The sequence below is a fragment of the Sesamum indicum genome, linkage group LG5 (genome assembly GCF_000512975.1).
Source record: "Sesamum indicum cultivar Zhongzhi No. 13 linkage group LG5, S_indicum_v1.0, whole genome shotgun sequence".
NCBI lineage: Eukaryota > Viridiplantae > Streptophyta > Magnoliopsida > Lamiales > Pedaliaceae > Sesamum > Sesamum indicum.
The window spans coordinates 236,149-258,561 of NC_026149.1; the positions used below are offsets into that span (position 1 = coordinate 236,149).

Sequence of the window (22,413 nt, forward strand, 5' to 3'; positions counted from 1 at the left end):
ATTCTGTTTTTTTGTCTTGATGGTTATTTGCAGTATGCGTTTTACTTTCTTATAGTGGGAGCTGCGATATGGGCGTCTTCATGGGCAGGTAAATTTGTCCAAAAAGGATAAAAAAAGATGTTTTTGTTGCGTTTAAGGAGTGTTGTTTTGAGTTTCTTGATTCAAATTAGGACAATCCGATTGGTTGCAGAGATATCATGTTGGATGTGGACTGGGGAGAGGCAATCAACAAAGATGAGGATCAAGTACTTGGAGGCTGCTTTGAACCAAGACATTGAATTCTTTGATACAGAGGTTCGAACATCAGATGTGGTTTTCGCCATCAACACTGAAGCAGTAATGGTTCAGGATGCAATTAGTGAAAAGGTGAAGGAAGGAGAAAGCCCAACTGGATCTTTTCTTCTAATTCTTGGCATATAACTGGAAAATGATTAGTGCTGTTTTTTTCCTTACAGTTAGGAAATTTCTTGCATTATATGGCAACATTTGTGTCCGGATTTGTGGTGGGCTTTACTGCAGTGTGGCAACTAGCTTTGGTCACTCTTGCTGTGGTTCCTCTCATAGCTGTGATTGGAGCCATTCACACAGTCACATTGGCCAAGCTCTCTGGCAAGAGCCAAGAAGCTCTCTCACAGGCAGGAAATATTGCAGAACAGGTAGGAGATATTGAATTATGCTTCAATGTTCTGTTTCTCCTTGTGGGCTTTCCTTAATTGAACTCCAATTCGCAGACAATAGTCCAAATTCGAACCGTCTTGGCATTCGTCGGTGAATCAAGAGCGTTACAAGCATACTCTGCAGCCCTTAAGGTTGCTCAAAAGATTGGTTACAGAAGTGGATTTGCAAAGGGAATGGGCCTTGGAGCTACATATTTTACTGTTTTTTGCTGCTATGCTCTTCTGCTCTGGTATGGAGGTTACATGGTTAGGCACCATTTCACCAACGGAGGACTGGCAATAGCAACTATGTTTGCAGTCATGATTGGTGGGCTGTAAGTTCTTAGTCCGTTCTGGTAGTCTGTCTGCGGAGTTTATTCTTTACTCAGAACTTCTGTCTCAATAGATTCTCTTCATTTACAGGGCTTTGGGGCAATCTGCTCCAAGTATGGCTGCATTTGCCAAGGCAAGAGTTGCAGCTGCTAAAATCTTCCGCATAATTGATCACAAGCCGGGTGTTGAGAGAAACAGGAAATCGGGCTTGGAGTTAGAATCCATAACAGGTCAACTGGAGCTTAAAAATGTGGATTTTGCCTACCCTTCTAGGCCGGAAACTCGAGTACTCAACAACTTCTCTCTTACTGTTCCAGCCGGAAAGACTATTGCCTTGGTAGGTAGTAGCGGCTCCGGAAAAAGCACAGTGGTATCCCTCATTGAGAGATTCTATGATCCCCCTTCAGGTGATGATCCACGCTATAGTTTCATTACTAAATTTTTTGGTGCTTAATTCATTTAGTCGTCGAGATGGTTTTTGTTAGTAACTAGCTGCAATTGCTGCACAGGACAAGTCTTGTTAGATGGACATGACATAAAGACACTAAAGTTGAGATGGCTGAGGCAGCAAATTGGGCTGGTGAGCCAAGAACCGGCACTTTTTGCCACCACCATCAAAGAAAACATACTTTTGGGCAGGCCTGATGCAAGTTTAATTGAAATTGAAGAGGCTTCAAGAGTCGCTAATGCACATTCTTTCATTGTCAAGCTTCCGGATGGCTATGATACGCAGGTTAGTTCTGATCATTGCATCTGAAAGATTATCTAGTCCACTGTGACTGGTCTCATGATTTCATGTTTAATATCATAAACGAAGTATGCTCGTGGTCTTATTTCCATATCCATGTAAAGCAGCTACAGAGTTCCTAAACTTTGGTCGAGACCGTATTTATTAGCTGCGATAATAGTTATTATTCATATATTCAAGTAATTACCAAGAGAATGGCAAGGGACTAGACAAAGACTTGAACATTTATTACAAATGTACTTTTTGGTACAAAACAAGGAAGCCCTGAAGAAGTGGACATGCCAGCCTAACTTTTATGCCTTTTTATGGTGAAGATATTACTCATTGCCTGGGAGGTGAATATGGTCATCAAGAATCCCTTAATGTAGGTTGAGTGAAGTGGCGTTCATTTGATATTTTATTGCACCAATGACTGAATGGAGTTGTTTGGTCAACAAACCAAACCTAACATTTTTTATGGAGTCAAGAGTCTGGTAGTGTTAGGTCATTCATTTAAACGAAGGTAACGTGGCTTCAGTCAACAATGCATGTGCAAATGTTGGTTTCCATTCACGTTTGTAAAAACAAGAAAGTTTCTTACATTGTGAGGATGGTAATAAGTGAAACCAGAAGAGAAATAAATAATGGCATGAGACAAGTCTTTAGAGATTTCTGCTCTGGCTATATAATAAACATGATGCCCTTAAAAAATATATAATTGCTCAAGATTTAGGAGGGCTCGTCGGGTTGTTTTAAGTACTATTTAAAATAAAATTAACTGTTTGATAGGGCCACGTGCAAGAATATATATTTCATGACAGTAGCAGTTCCAGAAAGCGCGATATAAGAGAGATTGTCGACAACTTGATTCCTGGATCTTACTTTTAGTATTGAATTCAATGATGCAACTCATGGACTAAAATGTTGATCATAGCTGTCAGGAAGTTCGATTGAATGCATAGGTTAGAGTATTAATTTGATAATGGCAGGTTGGGGAGAGGGGATTGCAACTATCGGGTGGTCAGAAGCAGAGAATAGCTATAGCAAGGGCAATGCTCAAGAACCCGGCAATACTACTGTTGGACGAAGCAACAAGTGCACTTGATTCTGAATCAGAAAAGCTAGTGCAAGAAGCCCTCGATCGTTTCATGATTGGAAGGACTACTCTGGTGATTGCTCATCGTCTCTCCACCATTCGAAAAGCTGACCTCGTGGCTGTTCTGCAGCAGGGTAGCGTGTCCGAAATCGGAACCCATGATGAGCTCATTGCCAAAGGAGAAAACGGTTTCTATGCCAAGCTCATCAGAATGCAGGAAGCAGCTCATGAAGCTTCCCTCAACAATGCCAGAAAGAGCAGTGCAAGGTTCTTTATCCTATCTAATTTTGTTACTAGAAATCTGGAAAATCCATATTTGACTTATTTCTTGACACGGTTCTTCCTGTTCAGGCCTTCTAGTGCAAGAAACTCAGTAAGCTCGCCAATAATCACGAGAAACTCTTCCTATGGTCGATCGCCCTACTCAAGAAGATTATCCGACTTCTCCACCTCAGACTTCAGCCTCTCCATGGATGCTGCGTATTCAAGTTATCGGCTTGAGAAGCTTCCGTTCAAAGAGCAAGCCAGTTCTTTCTGGCGCCTAGCAAAGATGAATTCTCCTGAATGGGCTTATGCTTTGGTCGGCTCCGTAGGCTCTGTTATTTGTGGCTCTCTTAGTGCATTCTTCGCCTACGTGCTGAGTGCCGTTCTTAGTGTCTACTACAATCCAGATCATGCTTACATGATCAGGGAAATTGCAAAATACTGCTATCTTCTAATTGGAGTTTCATCCGCTGCCCTTATTTTCAACACGTTACAGCATTTCTTCTGGGATGTCGTGGGAGAGAACTTGACGAAACGAGTCAGAGAGAAAATGTTGGTGGCAGTGCTAAAAAATGAAATGGCTTGGTTTGACAGGGAAGAGAATGAAAGCTCCAGAATCGCAGCGCGGCTGGCTCTTGACGCAAATAATGTTAGGTCAGCAATTGGAGACAGGATTTCTGTTATAATGCAGAACTCAGCTCTTATGCTAGTTGCATGTACTGCTGGATTTGTATTGCAGTGGCGCCTCGCTCTTGTACTCATTGCTGTCTTTCCTGTCGTCGTTGCAGCTACAGTCTTACAGGTTTGTGATTCTTAGGAGAACAGAAACAAAATGACTTTTAGATCATCTTCTCTATGAATAAAATTCTAGGATATTTAACAGTTCCCTTAAGTCAGACTGTTGTGATTTCAACAGAAAATGTTCATGAATGGATTCTCCGGAGACCTAGAAGCAGCACACTCAAAGGCCACACAGCTAGCAGGGGAAGCTGTAGCAAATGTAAGAACTGTAGCAGCCTTCAATTCCGAATCCAAAATAGTTGGCCTTTTCACCTCCAGCCTTCAACCTCCTCTCAGCCGCTGCTTCTGGAAGGGACAGATAGCTGGAAGCGGATACGGAATAGCTCAATTCTTGCTCTATGGATCCTATGCTCTCGGCCTCTGGTATGCCTCCTGGCTTGTCAAGCACGGAATCTCTGACTTTTCCAAGACGATTCGCGTTTTCATGGTCCTTATGGTCTCCGCCAATGGGGCTGCTGAAACACTGACCCTTGCTCCGGACTTCATCAAGGGCGGCCGTGCAATGCGCTCTGTGTTTGAACTCCTCGACCGCAGAACTGAAATCGAGCCCGATGATCCGGACGCTACAATCATTCCTGACCGCCTCCGTGGTGAAGTGGAATTCAAGCATGTCGATTTCTCATATCCCACCAGGCCTGATATAGCAATCTTCCGGGATCTGAGCCTTCGCGCTCGAGCTGGGAAAACTCTTGCTCTCGTCGGACCTAGCGGCTGTGGCAAGAGTTCAGTCATTTCACTCATACAGAGGTTCTATGAGCCATCGTCAGGGCGTGTAATCATTGATGGAAAGGATATCAGAAAATACAATCTGAAGTCACTGAGACGCCACATTGCAGTGGTGCCACAAGAACCGTGCCTATTCGCCACAACCATCTATGAAAACATAGCCTATGGGCATGAGTCAGCTACTGAATCCGAGATAATTGAAGCAGCAACATTAGCAAACGCTCACAAGTTCATATCATCATTGCCTAACGGCTACAAAACATTTGTTGGGGAGAGAGGAGTACAGTTATCTGGAGGACAGAAGCAAAGAATAGCCATAGCTCGAGCTTTCTTGAGGAAAGCAGAGATAATGCTGCTAGACGAAGCCACAAGCGCGCTTGATGCCGAGTCAGAAAGGTGCATACAAGAAGCTCTGGACCGTGCTTGTGCTGGAAAAACAACGATTCTCGTTGCACACAGGCTTTCGACCATCAGAAACGCGCATGTCATTGCAGTTCTTGATGATGGCAAAGTAGCGGAACAAGGTTCTCATTCTCATTTACTAAAAAGTTATCCTGATGGGATATATGCGCGCATGATACAGTTACAAAGATTCTCGCATGGGCAAGCTGTGAGCATGGTGGCATCTGCAGGTTCGAGTTCTTAGGGGCGGCATCAGGATCGGGAGGTGCAGTGATGGTTATGAAAGGTACAAGTAGAAAGGATCATATCTTGAATACCTCCCAAGTTGATTTTGGATCTCTTACATTTTGTCATAGCATAGCATGTGTATTAATATCTAAATTTTATGAATACATAGCTGTTTCCTGTGCCTCAAATCTGTTTATGAATCTACACTTCCAATGCCAAATAGCATCCCCATTTTTTCAGACTTATTTTTCCTTCAAGTTCATGTAAAAATATAAGTTGGTGTGCAACTTTGCTGACCTCCAAGTGACAAGAAATTTTAGCTTGAATTCAGTTCAGCTTACTCAAATTTGAGCTTAATATGTAACGAAATTACGATTATCACATGACGAGTGCGCGCTACAAACAACATGCATACTTCTAAACGAAATAACTTGTCAGGGTTGTAGTAGTCCTTCTCTATGAAAACCCTCTACCCATCAAGTCAGCACCAGCACCGGGTTAAGGTAGGAAATTGGAAAATACAAGTGATAATCTATTAGATGCATACATTTTCCGACTTTTAACCAGATTTTTCATAGAAGAGTATCATTGTACGGACAGGACATGGTCCGCCCATCCACAGCAACATGCCTCGCCATCCGCAATCATAGTCCAAATGAACAATTACGTTAGATCAAGACTCCAATAAAAGTGGCACAGATCTTAACCTATTCAGGCATTCTCCTTAACATTCAAAAGCAATTTGACAACTTTACTGAATTTATTCACATCACATACATTATCTGTGTGTGTGTAAGTACATATAATGTTATATGTCAGACCCTTCCGACTGGGACCATATTCGGGGACCAATGTCCCATGCTTTACGATGGAAGTGATTGTGAGGAGAAGGGAAAACATCAGTGACCAAACCTCACGTGCTGGTTGCACAAATAGGCAAGAAAACAGGACAAAGGGACGTGAAACGTGATGATGCAACAAGAAGTAATAAGAGATAATTTTTTACTCAAATCAAATTTGATCGATTCAAATTAATCATAAAATACTACGTAATCGGTCATTCTTCTTAAATTATAAACCAATCACACGACATGTGTATTGCATTTATCATATATTGATTTAGGTTGGACCAAACTCAATTTCAAGTAGAATTTTCCGTAATAAGAGTGGGTTTGGCAGTAGGGTTGCATGAGGAGATATGATGGGGACATACGTGATAATGGATTGTTCGGCTGGGTGGGCGTGGATGGGAACAGGGCTTTTTGCCTAAATCTCACTGACCTTCAATTCATCATTGCTATTGCTGGTGGACCATTTCCTATTATTTCCCCATTTTGGGAATTAAGCTCAAAAGCCTTTTCAAGATGGCGTGAAAGACAAACTCTAAAGTTGCAATCATACAGCACCGATGAGATGATGCTCAAAGGTGTTCTTGGTACTACGGTCTTGTGCTCATTGATTTTTTATTTGAATGTAAAGTATTCAAATTTTTATTGTAAAACTCAGTTATTTTGTGTATATAGTATTGATCTACATTGTCGATTTATAATATTTCAATCAGTACTTTTGATGGGGGAAAAGGCATTTTGTGCGTACTCTGGAATGAAAATGATCGACTTATGCTAAATTTAATTGAAAAAAATATCCAATGACAATTAAATCTTCTTATTTGGAATAGTAAAAACAAATTCAGTTTAATTTAATCATATATATGTAAATGAAAAATCTGAAATTATTTAATTACATAAAGAGTATCAATTCATTTATTTGCGTTTGATCATGTGGTTAATTACCTAATAAATGCGATTAACTTGAACAACCAAATCCAAACCTAGAACTGGCATTTTATCAGGCTAATTCCTGCTTTTCCTCCAGGCAGGAACACAGACCATAGGTCTTACGCAAACACGTCAATGTGGAGAGTGTTTCGGAAAGATAACTATTGCAGCATTGTGAACCAGATGCACAATAATCATTGACAGCGCTAGTAGCTGCCTACAGATCAAACTATTTATGGTAAAACAAATTATATAATCTGATGGTGAAAATTGTACGCTCTAACATTGTCTTAGAAATGCATCTTGATAAATAATAATAATAATTAAAAAAAAAACAAGAGAGCTGTTTGCCACACAGACTGACTGTATTAACGAAACCATAACTTCACATTGACATCAACTTTGGACCATTGTCTGGCATCCCCATCCCAGCGGCCAATTCAGCATCAAGTTGGGTGTGAGGAGCAGGCCCCATCATTTGCTTCAAACTGTGCAGAAACAACGTTAACTAATTGCAAAACAAAAACCTCTACACAACTTCCTTGGCAAAGATACATAAAAGTGAGTCAGTGACAACTTCTTAGTATGAAGGTAAACAGACTGAACATTACTTTCCTATCCAATATCTCTTTGCTTTACCCCCATCTTGCCCAAGAAAACTTTTGTTTCCCGGCAACAAAAAGAAAGCATTAGGAAATCAACATACCATACAAGGCTTGATAATAGAAGAGAAGTAGCCAAAATCGAGGTGACGCTATAATCACTACTCAATAGACGACCTCATGATAAGACACAATTCATTCTTTTATTTATGTTCATCTTTAGTATTTTGAGAGGAGTTTAGTGCACAAATGATTTGAATCACTATCTTGTGGATGTAGGAGTGGTTATTCCAAGTTTTGATGAAAATGGAGTTAAAACGAACTATTCGGACCTATTGGGGACAAAGGGACAAGTAAAAACATAACAGATCCGAACACTCAATCAGATATGATTACGGCCTATCGACGGGTGAAGGCTGTCTGCACAACAAAGAAAGGCTGTTTGCATATTTTGGAAGGGTTGCCTGCCTTGTTTTCTCACAAACAAGGAAAAGCAGAACTAAGTTTATTTTGCAATTCAACGGAAATGTTGAACCCATTTATTATGTTGTGAGCTTTGTGCTAATTTGAGTTTTTCTAAGTATTTTTTTGTCTTGATTTGCTCTTTACACGATAATCAATACCAATAGATCTGACAAATCGATTCAATATCAATTATTCTATTGTTGTCCAAGATGTCAATGATCCATACTTGTCATGAATGATTGTTGCAGGTAGCAAAAAAATCGATTGCGTGTTTTGCAAGTTTACTTGTACGTGTAGGAAAACTAGGTTGTGTAATTTAACTATCACAATGATTTGGTCTAGATTCAACGACTATTTTTATAGATACAAATATTATTATCAAATTGATATAGAACACTATTGTGTCAATAAATGAGATAATAAATTTTGATTTAAATGCTTGGGTCAAATCATCTGATTATCGATATCCTAATAGATTTTAAAGTTCAATACTTGGTGAATGAAATTAATCATTTCTGACCAAGGATGGGTTATACACTCCCTTGGATTGGAATATATTCTCGTCATTTGCTAGTGCTTTCAATTATCAGTTTCACAAGTTAATCTCAAAAATCCCCTACACGGTTACATACACTTAAGATTGAGAAATTGATACCAGTATTTCCAATTTAATTAGTAGGATCCCTCAGCAAGTACAGAGTTTCGTCATATTTTTTCAACAGATTGATCTGGGATAGATTAGCTAGCTACCTTAGGATCACGAAAGATTCCATATTCGAGTATTCTATTTTTCATCAGAAGCTCCTAGGCAAACAACCATTTCTACGTATTGTTTCTTTAAAGACTATAAATCTACAGAGAGTAAACTATAGTGGCACCCAAGTTCTAGTGCTCAGCCGTCAATTCAAATTTAAGACAACATGTTTAAAGAACTATATAATAAACTGTAATCTAATTTGCTAGAAACGTAGAGTAAGTTCATATTTTGTTAACCAAAGCTTAAAAAAAATGAAAACAGGATGCAATGCAATAATTTCAGCGAGCATACCGCTTCCTGTGTCGCTTGGTCTTGAAATGCTCATCTCTCACCGCCACACTAGCAAAATACCGACTGGAAAAAATGACCAATTAGTTAAACTCCATGAAAATTTTCGTAAGAACTAAAAAGAAGAAGAAGAAATTTATAACAAAAACAAAGTTTAAAATTTGAACATTACTCGCAGTGTAAACAGTAATACTGGCCCATCCCCGGAAGATCTTCATCTACTGGCAATTGCTTCCTTTCTCCCTCCCCTTTGTGAAGCTCATCATAAACAGCGTCGTCGCGTAGAACCGTCAACAGTCAAGAAAAATTAAAAAACTGAGCATAAAATCAAAATTCAGAGACAGAATTATGAAACACAAATAAAAAAGGATATCCTTGACAAGAAATTTCGTGCGGCGAGCGGTTTTGTGAGAGTAGCGGCGCTTCTTCACGCTCCTGTGAGGGCACTTTCCACCCATTCCAAGAAGCGGTTTGTGAAATTAGGGTAGTTCCTTTTCAGCAGAATCTAGAACCCTAATTTGGGAAAAAAGGGGGCTTCTGAACAAGGATTCATTATTTTAAAGCTCTAAATGCGGGTCGTAAAGACAACCCAATTGTCTTTTGTTGGGCCATGTTGAGCAGTATATTGGGCTAGAGAAAAAAGGGATTCGGGCAAAATAATATTGACGTAGAATTTTCAGAAAACATATTTTAAAAGAGTAGAATGAAAAATATAAAAAGTAAGTGAGAAAAATATTTTTGGTGCCCTGAATGTCGTTAATTATGGATATTTTTATTACCTTACGGATAAAATGAGACTACATCATGCATAGTTCCCAAAAAAATAATTATAAAATCAATTTTAATTAATCATCATCATTATTTAACATTGGACAACATGGGATGTGTGATTTTAATCACAATAATCTATTGTTATCATGAATGAATATGAAAAGTAAGAGCATAAAAGGACAAGGGAAGCACAAGTAGTTAACCTGTGTCCGTTTTTTTAGTTTGTAGCAGAGCAGACGACGACATCTTCTTCTTCTTCTTCATTCTCTTGCATTTCATCACCCACTTAACATTCACTAACCACAATCCGGAACTATGGTCTCACTATTCCACCATTTCTTGTTAACTGATAATCCCACTTCCTATGCAAGTGTCAGGTGAAGTTGAGTTGTGATGGCTGCAGCAGCCACACCACTTTTTCCATTCATCAAACTTTGAAATGGACTTGGTTGTTGCTATTGGACTTAATTGATATACTGTCTGACGTGCTTAGATTTTTAGGTCTCATGATGTATATTTTTTTGGTATGGGAGAGATAATTCATGTGTGGTTATGTATTTATTGCGGGATTTTTAGATCGAGGGGCGTTGATGTAATGTCCTCTCTTGAGTAGGGAAATTCTAGACATTATACATACAAAGAAAGATCGGGTGGATGGGGTTGAGTAATCTAACCACTCCATTTTCTGGATATATTCGATTGTCACTGAGTTTTAATTTAGATTGTAAATATATGATAAGAGTAGATTATGATTGTGATATCAGTAAATATAAAAAAATTGTATAAATTTTATAATGATTTCACACTTTCTTTATAATTCAATAAACTTAAATAAATATGGCTCGAATTTGAGTAATTTCATCCAAAAACTATATATATTTACATTTAACCCTCTAAACATATATATATATATATATATAACGCATTTCATGGTTTTGATCATATGTATGACAGTATTTGAAATATCACACATGGATTTTTACTAGAGAAATGTAGCCACCAAGCCCACGTGCATGTCCGAACGCCGAAGTCAAATTTGAGAATTACATTGAACAGAAAGATACCCCAACTTCTTGCTGAATAAATATTAATTGCATCAAATTCTCATCTTTATAATTTTTGTCAAAGTTTTGAACTAGTGCATTGAATTCTTGCCCGGCGGCCAGAGCTAAGTCGCTATTCATCAAACAGGTATGTTTCGCTACCAACAATTAATAGTGTATTGACTGAAAGTGCGCTTTTCCTTTTAGATGGACTCTTTTCCCCTTTAATTTTCACGTTTTAATCAATTGTAGCATTGAGTAATATGTAAGAAGAATTAACAACTGATCAGACTTAATAAATGCTAACCTTGTATTCGGATATCTTAGAAATTACGAAAGTTTATGTATAGTACTGTGGTGACTCATTTTAGTTTAGTATAGTTAAGATCACATGCAAGGAAAATTTGTACGTTCACATGAATTAATGGGACATTGCAGTACAATTATTGCTCCACATAACATAAGTTTCAGTAACATGATTCGAAGCTACTCAACCAACTTTACCTAACATAAAAACAAGTAGAGAAACATAAAAAAATTCATTTTTTTTTTTAATATTTTCGTGTATTTACTGTCTTCCAATGAGGGCATTGATATGAACTTCTCGACTGGGTCTTTTTGCTATATTGTCAATATTAAAGGATGTTTGCGATATTGGTATACTTCAAGAACAATGTGTAATGCACATTAAGGGAAATTTTAATTCAAATCGAATCTGTTTGGAGTTGGACCAATTATATAATATATTTACTGTGTGTTGATGTATAGTTGAGAGAAAGTGATTAATGACATGATACCGTATATCACATTCATTCTGTGATTGATTTAATAGGGTTAGAAGTTTCCTTAACCTTGTATACTTTTTGATAGTGTGATTAAATTATAGTATTGGTTTGTGGAGCATGTGTGTTTTGAAGGTTAGTTAATTGTAATTAGCAATGTGGTTTAGCAAAGTCCACCTAATACATTTGGACTGTGGGTAGCATAGTCATTCCACTAAAGTAAGTTAGCTAATTTATCACGAAACTAAATTCCAAATCAGTCTATTTGGGCGGCATCACATTCCCATCAGGCCCATGCCCCATTCCCATCCACATCCAACCCATTCATACATACATGCATACATACCCCATACATATACATACATGTTTTTATGAGGTGGGCCCCAGATGACTTCATCAAAAACTCTGCTCTATATATCCCGGCGATTGCCTCCATTTTCTCCCTTCAAACAATTTGCACTTCCTATCCTAAGAAAACAAACCAGTTCTTGAGAGAAACAGGCTTAATGGGAGAGGTAATTAATTTCCTTCAGGTCCTTAATCTTCCTCTTATTACAGTACAGTCCTCAGGTAACCCTGAATTCTTACTTAGGCATGCAGCAAGGGGTAATTTTGCTCTAATATGTATTTTTCTTCTTTTTTCTTTCAGAAAGTTGAGACTAAGAATGAAGCAGAGAAGAAGGCGGAGGAAGGCGGCGAGAAGGCGGCAGCGGACGGCGGTGCAAAAACAGACGAAGGGCCAATCACGGTGGTGCTGAAGCTCGACTTGCATTGCGAAGGCTGTGCCAAGAAAGTCAGACGCTCCGTCAGCCATTTCGAAGGTAATTCCATGGAAATTATGTTTGGTGGGATTAACTAATCATGAAACAAGCATGATACATTTATTTCATTTTTATTTTAATTATGTATTAATTACATTATAAATGTATTATATTTATTATATAATTAATACAAATCCAACTAAATCATGCAAGAATCCTCCATCCATTCATATTTTTTATTTTCTTGCTACCTTCTTTGTTATTTAATAATAGTACGAAAATTAGGTGACACACTCATAAACTACCAAACCTATTTCCGTATTTTTAATTTAAGATTATAAAAATAAAATTTGTCTTCCACTTATTTTAGCCTACTACTTAGATCCAAAATTTGTGGGTTAATTTTATTTCACCCCATTAAAGTATTATTAGGCATAAAATCTCCTTAAATAAAAAAAATATGAATACACTATAATTTCAATTTTTTTAAAAAACAAGAAAATTACTACCTCCCACGCCACATTCTTGCATTACAGTTCTTTTTAAAAGTTTATATTCATTTTGTTTTTTTTTTCTAAAAAAATATCGATTAAATTTGAGCTTTAAAGATATTTAATGGGACACATCACACATGTATAATGATGCACAAGGTGCAGCAAATAAAGCTTCGGGCCTAAAATTATTGGTGTGTGGTCCAATTTGTGAAGGTGTTGAGAAAGTGAAGGCTGAATGCGAGGCCAAGAGATTGACTGTGACGGGGAATCTGGACCCCGCTTGGCTCCGGGAGAGAGTTGAAACCAAGACCAAGAAGAAGGTGGAGCTCATCTCCCCTCACCCCCCAAAGGACGGCGGAGGTGGTGGCGCCGCCGACACGAAGGCCGAGGAGAAGCCGGAAAAGAAAATTGCAGAGGAAAAGAAGGCGCCCGATGACAGTGAGAAACCCAAGGAGGTAATTGTAGTTACGAGAAAATTCTCACTCGACTAAGTTTGATCGAATGTCAATTAATTATACGATAAGTTTAATATATTTATGTAATTAATTTAATTTAAGTGAGAATTTTTCAGTAATTGTAATTGTGGTTGCGTTAATGAATTATTTGATTATTAATGAATTATTATTATTTAATTTGTGGTGGTTGTATTTCAGGCTGCGGTTAGCACTGTGGTGATGAAAATCAAGCTGCACTGTGACGGATGCGCAAATAAGATAAAGCGTGTCATATTAAAGAACGTTAATGGTGGGTTAGTCCAGCTATTTTTATTACGTTTTTTTTTTAATTTATTAATCAATTAAATATTAATGAAATATTTGAGTTAGGTATATACATCATCACTTTTAACATATGGAAACTAACTTATTTATTTATTTTATTATTATTATTTATGGAGGGATTTGGTATGTCTTAATTAATAAATATAGATGAGGAATATTCTTTTATATATGATCTTAGGAAAATTCTAAAAAATAAAAATAAAAATTGGGCTTTTTTATTTTATTCTTCATATTATTTGCACTTAATTGGTGACGAATAAAATATTTTCTTGTTGAATAGGGGCTAACAGGGTGACGACGGATTTAGAAAAACATTTGGTCACGGTGATTGGAACAATGGACACGAACAAACTCACCACGTACTTGAAAGAAAAGCTGAAAAGAGGTGTAGAGATTGTTCCTCCCAAGAAAGACGACCACGCTTCAAACCAGAACGTCAAAGAAGTAGGCGGAGGCGAGAAAGAGAAAGGCGGCAGTGGTGGTGGTGCTGGAGAGGAGAAAAAAGACAAAGAAGGCGGCAAAAGTGGTGGCGGTGGTGATGAAAAGAAAGAGGGTGGCGGTAACAAAAAGGACGACGAATCAAAACGTGACGGTGGCGGAGAGGGAAGCAAAGGGAACGAAGGAACGAAAGTTGAAGTGAACAAGATGGAGTACAATAGTTTCAATCCGCACACATACTATGCGATGCCCATGTACAATCAAACCTATGCCAATCAAGACTATGTTCATGTGCCCATGTATCATCATCAAGGTTATCCGAATACGGGGTACGTGGTGCAGTACGCACACGGACCTCCTCCGCCACCTCCGACGTACTTAAATATGAACGATAATACCAACGATCATATGTTTAGCGACGAGAATCCTAACGGATGTTTTATTATGTAAAGATGGATAATTATTAAACAGCTCTCTGTCTTAAAACCAAGAGTTGGAATTTTCAATTGTAAATACTAAAAACAATTTGTTACGTAAAAACTGTAATACATATATATACATAACAATGTATATATATATGAGAACAAAATTTCCTTTTCGGAGAAGCATTTGTACGATGTAGTAGAAATATTCAAACCGCTAGCCGGTGTTGTTTTTCTTGTTTAACTTGTACGGTGGTAGTTGTGGTTTTACGTTGTTAGTTAATTAAATTAATTAATACTCATTTTTGTTTATGAATTGCTTGTGTTATTTATGTTATCTTTAAAATGACGGCGATATTAAGGTTATTAACCGATGGTTAGAAATGATCCAAGCTGACCTTCATATAGTGTGTTTGGTTTGTCCTAAACAATTAAGATTATTATGTCTTATTCTTGCAATTAATTTTACTAATTAACTATAAAGCTTGCTTTAATTTTAAATTTATGCAATTGCGAGGGCTGCTTATGAGGATTGAAAGTGAGGGTTTTTGTCGGGATACGTCCTCTTCAGGTTAATTAAGTATTCAGATTTAAATTAATTATATGGTAGGTGTAATATATGTACGGTGTGACTGATGTATATATTGTTCAGAGAGAGTGATTTAGTCACATGACAAGTATATTACTTTTGCTCTGTAGTTGATTTAGTTCGACAAATCTATTTTAAGTAAGAATTTTCTTAATATATTTAGTTAATAGTTGCATGCCCCATGCCTTATATATCAATTCTTATTTAAGAAAATGACTCTGCTAGCTTCTCCAACGTGTGTGTGTTTGTGAGTATAGTTTGCACGGGTGCAATTGCTAATTACTGACAAGTGTGTCTGTGTGGTATTATGGATGTCAACTGTCAAGCACTACAAAACAAATTATTACTCTCTATATTATAAATTATTACGATTTAAAAATCATGACAAATTAATAAAATCGTTGTTCCAAAAGATAATAGTGTACATTTAGGAAAATTTTAGTGAGGGGTTTATGTGATGCTACTCCACATAAAGGTATTCTCCAAGAACAATGTAATCTGGAGAGTTTTCAACATAGGCTTTCCGACACTCAAGTCAGTGACTGGAACAGATTCACAAAGAGAGAATAAAATAGTATAGGTAGCAAAAATTATAACTGACTGGGAGAAAAACATGTTTATAATTATTGGTCTAATTATACGATTTTTACATACACCCTTGATGGAATTGATGGTCTAAAGGCTACAGTCATCCGTATATATTGAGGTTGATAGCAACATATAAGGCCTGTAATAATGGATTTGTGATTTTGAGGCAGACTTTGAGGACTTTTGCAAGACCTTAATAAAGAGTCTCGAGAAGGTCTTCTACAGAAGCCTTGAATGAGAAATGTTCCAACATGAAATCAGTGTAACATCTGGAAAGTCTCCCAAGGCCTGTGGTAAAAACATTCCCACATCAAATATATATATTAGGATCAAACTAAATTAATGTGAAAATTTACGTTTTGATCATAAATAATCAACATTGGAATGGTTTTAATTATGATCGAACATTTATCATAATTTTTAAATATAACTAATGTTTTGGTCCCACTTACAAAATCAATCACTAATTGATACTGCACAATCATAAATATTCGTCAAAGTTTGAATTTTTTTTATTAGAAATAATGTTTTATTTTTTATATATATTGCAGTTTACATAAACAAATTATGGGTATGAAATATAGATCGTTATTTATATGTAACAAAAGTTTTTTTATACGTGTGACGTGTGTGAAGTACAATTAATAACAAATGTAAGTAATATACTAATTTATAATAGAACATCCGAAATGTTGCAAAATAGGGTTTTAGTGACTTCTCTGGGCTCGGAAAGCTGATCTCCCATAGTGTACGATTTAAGTCAAGTAGTGAGTTGATCGTTTCTACAACAAACTGAAATTTTGTACTATAATTTACAAATCTCGACGTTGTCTTCTCCCATGAAGAAATAACCTTTAAGAACGTCCAACAGCTGCATGCCATGAAACCCTAGATTTCCCTTAAAGATTATTGTTTAAATTCCTGACTTTTCACCACAATAAAAGGCTATATACATATTAATAATAATAAATATCCAGCAAGTTAATTAATAATTTCTACACCTAAGTGTTATTTATTTATTTTTCATTTCGTCATTGAATTTTTATTGCAATAATTAGTTAATTTAAATTTTCGTTTGTCGTTTACTAAAAATCTTACTTAACGCCCCCTTCAGAAATCATATATAACATTTAATATTAATAATTAGACTGTTAATTATTATAATTATCAGCAGTTGAAATCATAATATGATTGCAATGGAGGGGGGAAAAATGGTAAGATGAAGTTTTGTGAGGCATGAAAAGTCGTGTTTGGGGACAAATCGTGCAAGCAATTGCGTGGTTTTCCGTCTCATGCAGTGACATGCACCTTTGTCTCATATCTGTAGTTGCTTTAATAATTGATTCAAGCAATTAGCAGTTGCAGTACATAAGTGATAAACTAGATAGAGTGTTGATTTGATTGGGACTGAACAGTCACTCCAATTATTCTAACGCTTTAATAAAATATAAATAAAAATTAATCGAATTCATCCCCATATGCAAAAAAAAATAATATATCACAATAATATAAAATCGAAATCCAATTTGTTTTAATATTATAATTAACCCAAAATCCCACATTATTCATCTATAAAGCGACAACAACCAACCACGTATCTTTCAATTAATCTTGAAAATTGTTTCGGTAATTGTTTTATACGAAAATTTAGAATAAATTACAGTCACCTCTCATGGAGTTTGCCATAAATATAAATTATCTCATTATTATTTAAAAAATCATATATACACTTTGATTTTCACGTACATCGAACAACAAGTTCATTCATTAGCCTCTGAAATGCTCTTTTAAATTATGAATAATAATTTTATATTATTTTTTTAGAATTTTCTAAAATATTGTTATGGACTATATAATAAGTTATATGGATTATTTATTTTATCCATCTCATCTTTTTTATATTTTTTAAATATTTTTATTAAAAAAATAACAAGATAAATGGTAATTTCCACCCCACCGTATAGAAATTATTTATAAATTTTCAAACAACGAGATATATTTATAATTATAACAAATCTAAGCACACAGAACTCTCGTTCTTTAAATCGTTAAAGCAAATTTAGGCAGTGTTTGCAAAAACTTCTGCTTTTATAAAAGTGATTTTTGTATAAAAGAGTTGAAAGTTGTATCAGAAATAAAAGCTGGTAGTGTTTGTTAAAAAAAAAACAAATAAAAAATAATTGGATAGTGCTTGGAGAAAAATCACTTCTAAAATAAACTTAATTAATTAAATACCATTTTACCCCTATATGTTAAAAAGATACAATTTTTTGCTCATTATTTGACTTATTTTTGTCAAGAACAATGATTTTTTTCATAAAAAGTAATAAATTTTATTTCTATTAGTATATTTCATATTTAGTTTTTAAAATATTAAAATTATGTGTTTAATTTTATAATACTCTCACTAAATAATAAAAATGTTGATTACATACGCAACAATTAAACTTGCATGATTGCAAAAGATACTATTGTATTAATTGATCAAATAATAATATCATGTGAACCAAGGAATATAATTAGATGATATAGCAAATAAAATATAAAATTTTTAAAATATTAAATATGTGAAAGTGTAAATTCGATCATCGTTAAATTATCCAAATAATTTAAAATTTTCAGTATCAACTTTAAATATATATTTTTAAAAAAAATTAAAAACAATAAAGTTGAATTAAAATTATTATAATAAAGGTAAAATAGTAAACAACAAAGTTGAATTTATTTACAAAAACAGCAAAGCAGCTAGAAAACGCATTATCAAAAAGCGCATTTCGTACTCGTTTCAAAAACCAGAAATTGGCACTTCAAACATTTCAAAAGTATTCTTTTTTTAGTAGGAGCTGAAAAATATTTTTTTGAAGCGCTTGCAAACATTCCCTTAGCACGTATAAACGCTAATCATAGTAAATATAAATATATAAATATAATTTTGTATAATATTACAAGATACACCATATATATTTTTTTTATATGAGATACACATTTAAGTTGAATCTGATTGTGATTTCTTGTTTGTGTCTCCCACGTACCCTTTGTCATATATTTTTCAGACTCATTCTGATAAATTTAATTTTATTTTCCCACATCAATTGGCAGTCCATTAATAAGTGTAAATACAACTAGAAACATACATCTGGACTAAATAAAAGTGCAAAGTGACAAATGCGACAAATGCCTTTTTGTTATGATAACGATTTTAGGTCTAATTACACGTAAACGACGATTTCCATAATTGTTTTTTCATCTAAGATTAAAGCAAAGAAGTCCACTAATGCAGGGTGTTGTAGGATCAGAATATATATAATAAAATAAAATGTACATCATATAAAGTGAAATTAAAAAGAAAAATTGTAATTTTATTCCGGATATTTTATGTTATTATATACTTAAATTACTTTTTCTTGTGCTTAATTATGTGATGTTACTTTAAATTATTTATAAAAGATAATTAATAATGAGTGATTATCATTGGATTACAAAATTCTAATGTCCCACTTTGATATAATGAGTTCTTACCTTTCATTATTGCTAATAATAATTAACTTGGTGCTTAAATGATGGCTTAATTGAATTTTTGGAAAGTTGGTATATATCTCTTAATTAGAGCTTTCTAGATATCACAAATTATGTCCTTGTTTAAAGTCTTTTTTTTCTTTTGTATAATTAAAAATATCCTCTCGTTATAAAAAATTATAAATATCCTCCTATTATTTAATGAAATTATAATCTTTCGATGGAGGTTTAGAATATCAACTTTGCTCTTGCGGTATTTTTTAAAATTAAAAAAATTATTAAGAAATTCAACAAAATGGATAAAAAAAAATTAAAAATTATAAAAAAAAATATCCGATTAGTCCATAAAAAACTCAATACGTAAAATTATAATTAATACTCCACAAGCGAATTTTGGTCAATTCACCGTAAAAATAAACTGAAACATAAGACCAATGGATTGGGATAATTATTCGACGAACGTTAAGATCAGAAGGGTATTGATCATTTTGTAAATAATGACGGATATTTTTAATTTAATCTATGAAAAATTATCAATAGTTAATGACTTCTATGATAATACTTTCAGAGTCTAAACAATAGTAGGTATTTACTCAAAGCCTGTTTTAATTCTTATGTTTTTTGCAAAAAATAAAAATAAAATGGAGCCTTCTACTTTACCTAATAAGCACTACTTTTATGAAATACCTATTTTTTTTTTAACAATAAATACATAAATAAAATCACTTTATTTGTGTCGATCATATACTTCACTGTAAAATGGTGTTATATTTTATATTTAATTATATACAGACATAATCAGTATGTGATTCATATCATCCATATATTCAAAAAATATCTTATGTATATACAGACATAATCAGTATGTGATTCATATCATCCATATATTTTAAAAATATCTTATGTACATGATATTTATATATTAAATTGAAATATAAAATACAATATTATTTTATAATAAAAACTTTAATTTGTATTATGTAACTTGTGATAAAGTCATTAATTCAAATGATGGTAGGACCCCACAACATCCACAACTATTAATTAAATGACTAATAAATACTAGCCCTGTCCAACTTAAATGACCTCATTTGGAAGGTGGTTGGTTTGATTTTATTCATTTAATAAATCTTATAAATTTATACATTTTTATAAGATGTTAGATTTTATTTTAAAAATATTTGGATAAAATAAATTATAGAACTTATAATATATTATTAATCATAAATTTATAATTAACTAAAGAAAATTGACCTAACTTATTAAGTTCATTTGAAAAAAGTTAAATAATCAAACACTTTATAATATCTTCTAAGTTTAAAAGACATTATTTATGGTATTTTTTAAATTAATTATTTTAAGAAGCTTATAAGGTCACCCAAATACCCTCTTAATCTTGTTCCAAAAAAAAGGAATGAGCTATTATATATGTAATCTCTAATAAAAATGGTCAGAAAATCTAACTTTATTGGTGAAATTGAGGTCTTATGATTAGAAGATTGCAGGTTTGAGTCCCATAAATATGTGAATATTGATTTATTATAATAGTAGTTGGCAGTCTACTGTAATACGAATTATTGATTAATTATATATATTTGATATTGATAATTTATGTATATTAATTACTGATGAATAAAATTTATAATATAATTATAATGAATTATTAAAAAGAAAGTATAAAAATAAAAAAGGAATTAGATAATTGATGAGGATAGAGTGATGAAGGAGAAGCAAAGGTATAATAAAATAGATGAGAGATGCAATCAAGGTTTTGGGATAACCTAATTTTAGCAGCCATGGTCATGAGAGATTGGGATAATGAAATAAAATTAGATGTGGGAATGGCTTACATCACCATCATCATCATCATCATCATCATAAAACCACCTTCCCCCACATACAGACAACAAAAGTGGCCTTCTAGTGTCTCTGACTCAGCTCTGACTATAACTCTATGACTTCCCCACACCTTATTCATACATCATCATCAAACATACATACATACATACATACATGCACATAGCACCATCCAAATGGCTTTTCATTGTTAATTTTCTTTTCTTTTATATTTAAAGATATGCTAATTTATCGTAAATATATTATTAAGTTTAAAGCACAAATATTTTTTAAAAATAATTTATATTTTTAGTGATGAGGGTATGAAATGGGTTAGGGATTATGGAAGCTGGTGGAATAATTAATAAAGTACAAAAATGAAAAACAACAAAAAAAAAAAATTATTGGGTGGGGACAGGAAGTGATTGGTGGGGCCAGCCAACGTCATTCCTTGTTGGCTCTACGTTGGAGTTTGAATTCGGACGCCACGTCATAATCCACGTCTCTCTCTCGCTCTCTCACTTGCTAATTAAAGATGGTTTGCAAAACTATTATGGAGATTTTGATCCTTGCGCCAACCATCATTATTCAAATATTATGAGCTTAATTACACGTAAATTCTTTTTTAAAATATTAAATTATATTTTTTAAAAAACTTTTTTAAGATTATATTTATATATTTTTTGAAGCTACAGTATTTATACATGATTTTTTTTTAATTAGAGTTTTGACGAAAAATATTAACGTTAGTAAAAAAATATATATTTTGCTATATATAATATTTATTTTCTGCTAAAATCAGTATTTTCTATCTAAATTCTAACGAAAAAAGGTGGGTTGTAAATAGTGAAGTTTTAGAGGGGTATTAGTGTGATTTTATTTTTTTTAAAAAAATATAATTTTATATTTTAAAGAGAGTTTAAGTGAAATTAACCTATTATATATATGTATAACAAAAAAGCGAATCGAGTTATTAACACGAGTATAAATAGATAACAAATATAATAGCATATTAACGGTTAGAACATAATGTGGATCATTTAAAATTAATAAATAATAATTATATTTAAGAATATAAATAATATTTTAGATTTTGGTGTCGCTATGTATGCCATCAATTATAAGAAAAAGTAGGCTTTATTCTTTATATTATTATAAATATATATAAGGAAAAGTAGACTTTATTCTTTATATATATAGTGATAAATCAAGTGAATTTTCATCGTCTCTTTATTTATTTTTTAAAATGAGAAATCTTAGATTTAAATTTA

The 22,413-nt window shown here is 33.9% G+C and overlaps 3 protein-coding genes across 4 annotated transcripts in view; 2 read left to right on the forward strand and 1 right to left on the reverse strand.

The window, feature by feature from the left end:
* The window catches only part of LOC105161360 (ABC transporter B family member 1), a 6,314-nt gene extending 838 nt beyond the window's left edge, over positions 1–5,476 (forward strand). Inside the window, exons 2-10 of the mRNA XM_011079016.2 lie at positions 34–88; positions 191–366; positions 456–656; positions 732–991; positions 1,080–1,396; positions 1,499–1,722; positions 2,706–3,079; positions 3,164–3,878; positions 3,993–5,476. Coding sequence (XP_011077318.1) covers positions 34–88; positions 191–366; positions 456–656; positions 732–991; positions 1,080–1,396; positions 1,499–1,722; positions 2,706–3,079; positions 3,164–3,878; positions 3,993–5,249 — 3,579 coding nt within the window. The 3' untranslated portion in view covers positions 5,250–5,476. The remainder of the gene's footprint in view (positions 1–33; positions 89–190; positions 367–455; positions 657–731; positions 992–1,079; positions 1,397–1,498; positions 1,723–2,705; positions 3,080–3,163; positions 3,879–3,992) is intronic.
* On the reverse strand, positions 7,159–9,664 carry LOC105161361 (zinc finger protein 593). Its single transcript, XM_011079019.2, has 4 exons — positions 9,497–9,664; positions 9,296–9,404; positions 9,127–9,189; positions 7,159–7,499 (listed from the first exon to the last, which is right to left on the reverse strand). The coding sequence occupies exons 1-4, from the start codon at positions 9,579–9,581 to the stop codon at positions 7,397–7,399; spliced, it is 360 nt and encodes a 119-aa protein (XP_011077321.1). The 5' UTR covers positions 9,582–9,664; the 3' UTR covers positions 7,159–7,396.
* LOC105161362 (heavy metal-associated isoprenylated plant protein 3) lies at positions 12,085–14,855 on the forward strand. 2 transcript variants are annotated; one of them, XM_011079020.2, is made up of 5 exons: positions 12,085–12,234; positions 12,369–12,540; positions 13,188–13,429; positions 13,628–13,718; positions 14,034–14,855. In XM_011079020.2, the coding sequence occupies exons 1-5, from the start codon at positions 12,091–12,093 to the stop codon at positions 14,639–14,641; spliced, it is 1,257 nt and encodes a 418-aa protein (XP_011077322.2). In that variant the 5' UTR covers positions 12,085–12,090; the 3' UTR covers positions 14,642–14,855. The 2 variants fall into 2 exon arrangements, with proteins under 2 accessions (XP_011077322.2, XP_020549732.1); XM_020694073.1 differs by having other exon boundaries at positions 12,211–12,252.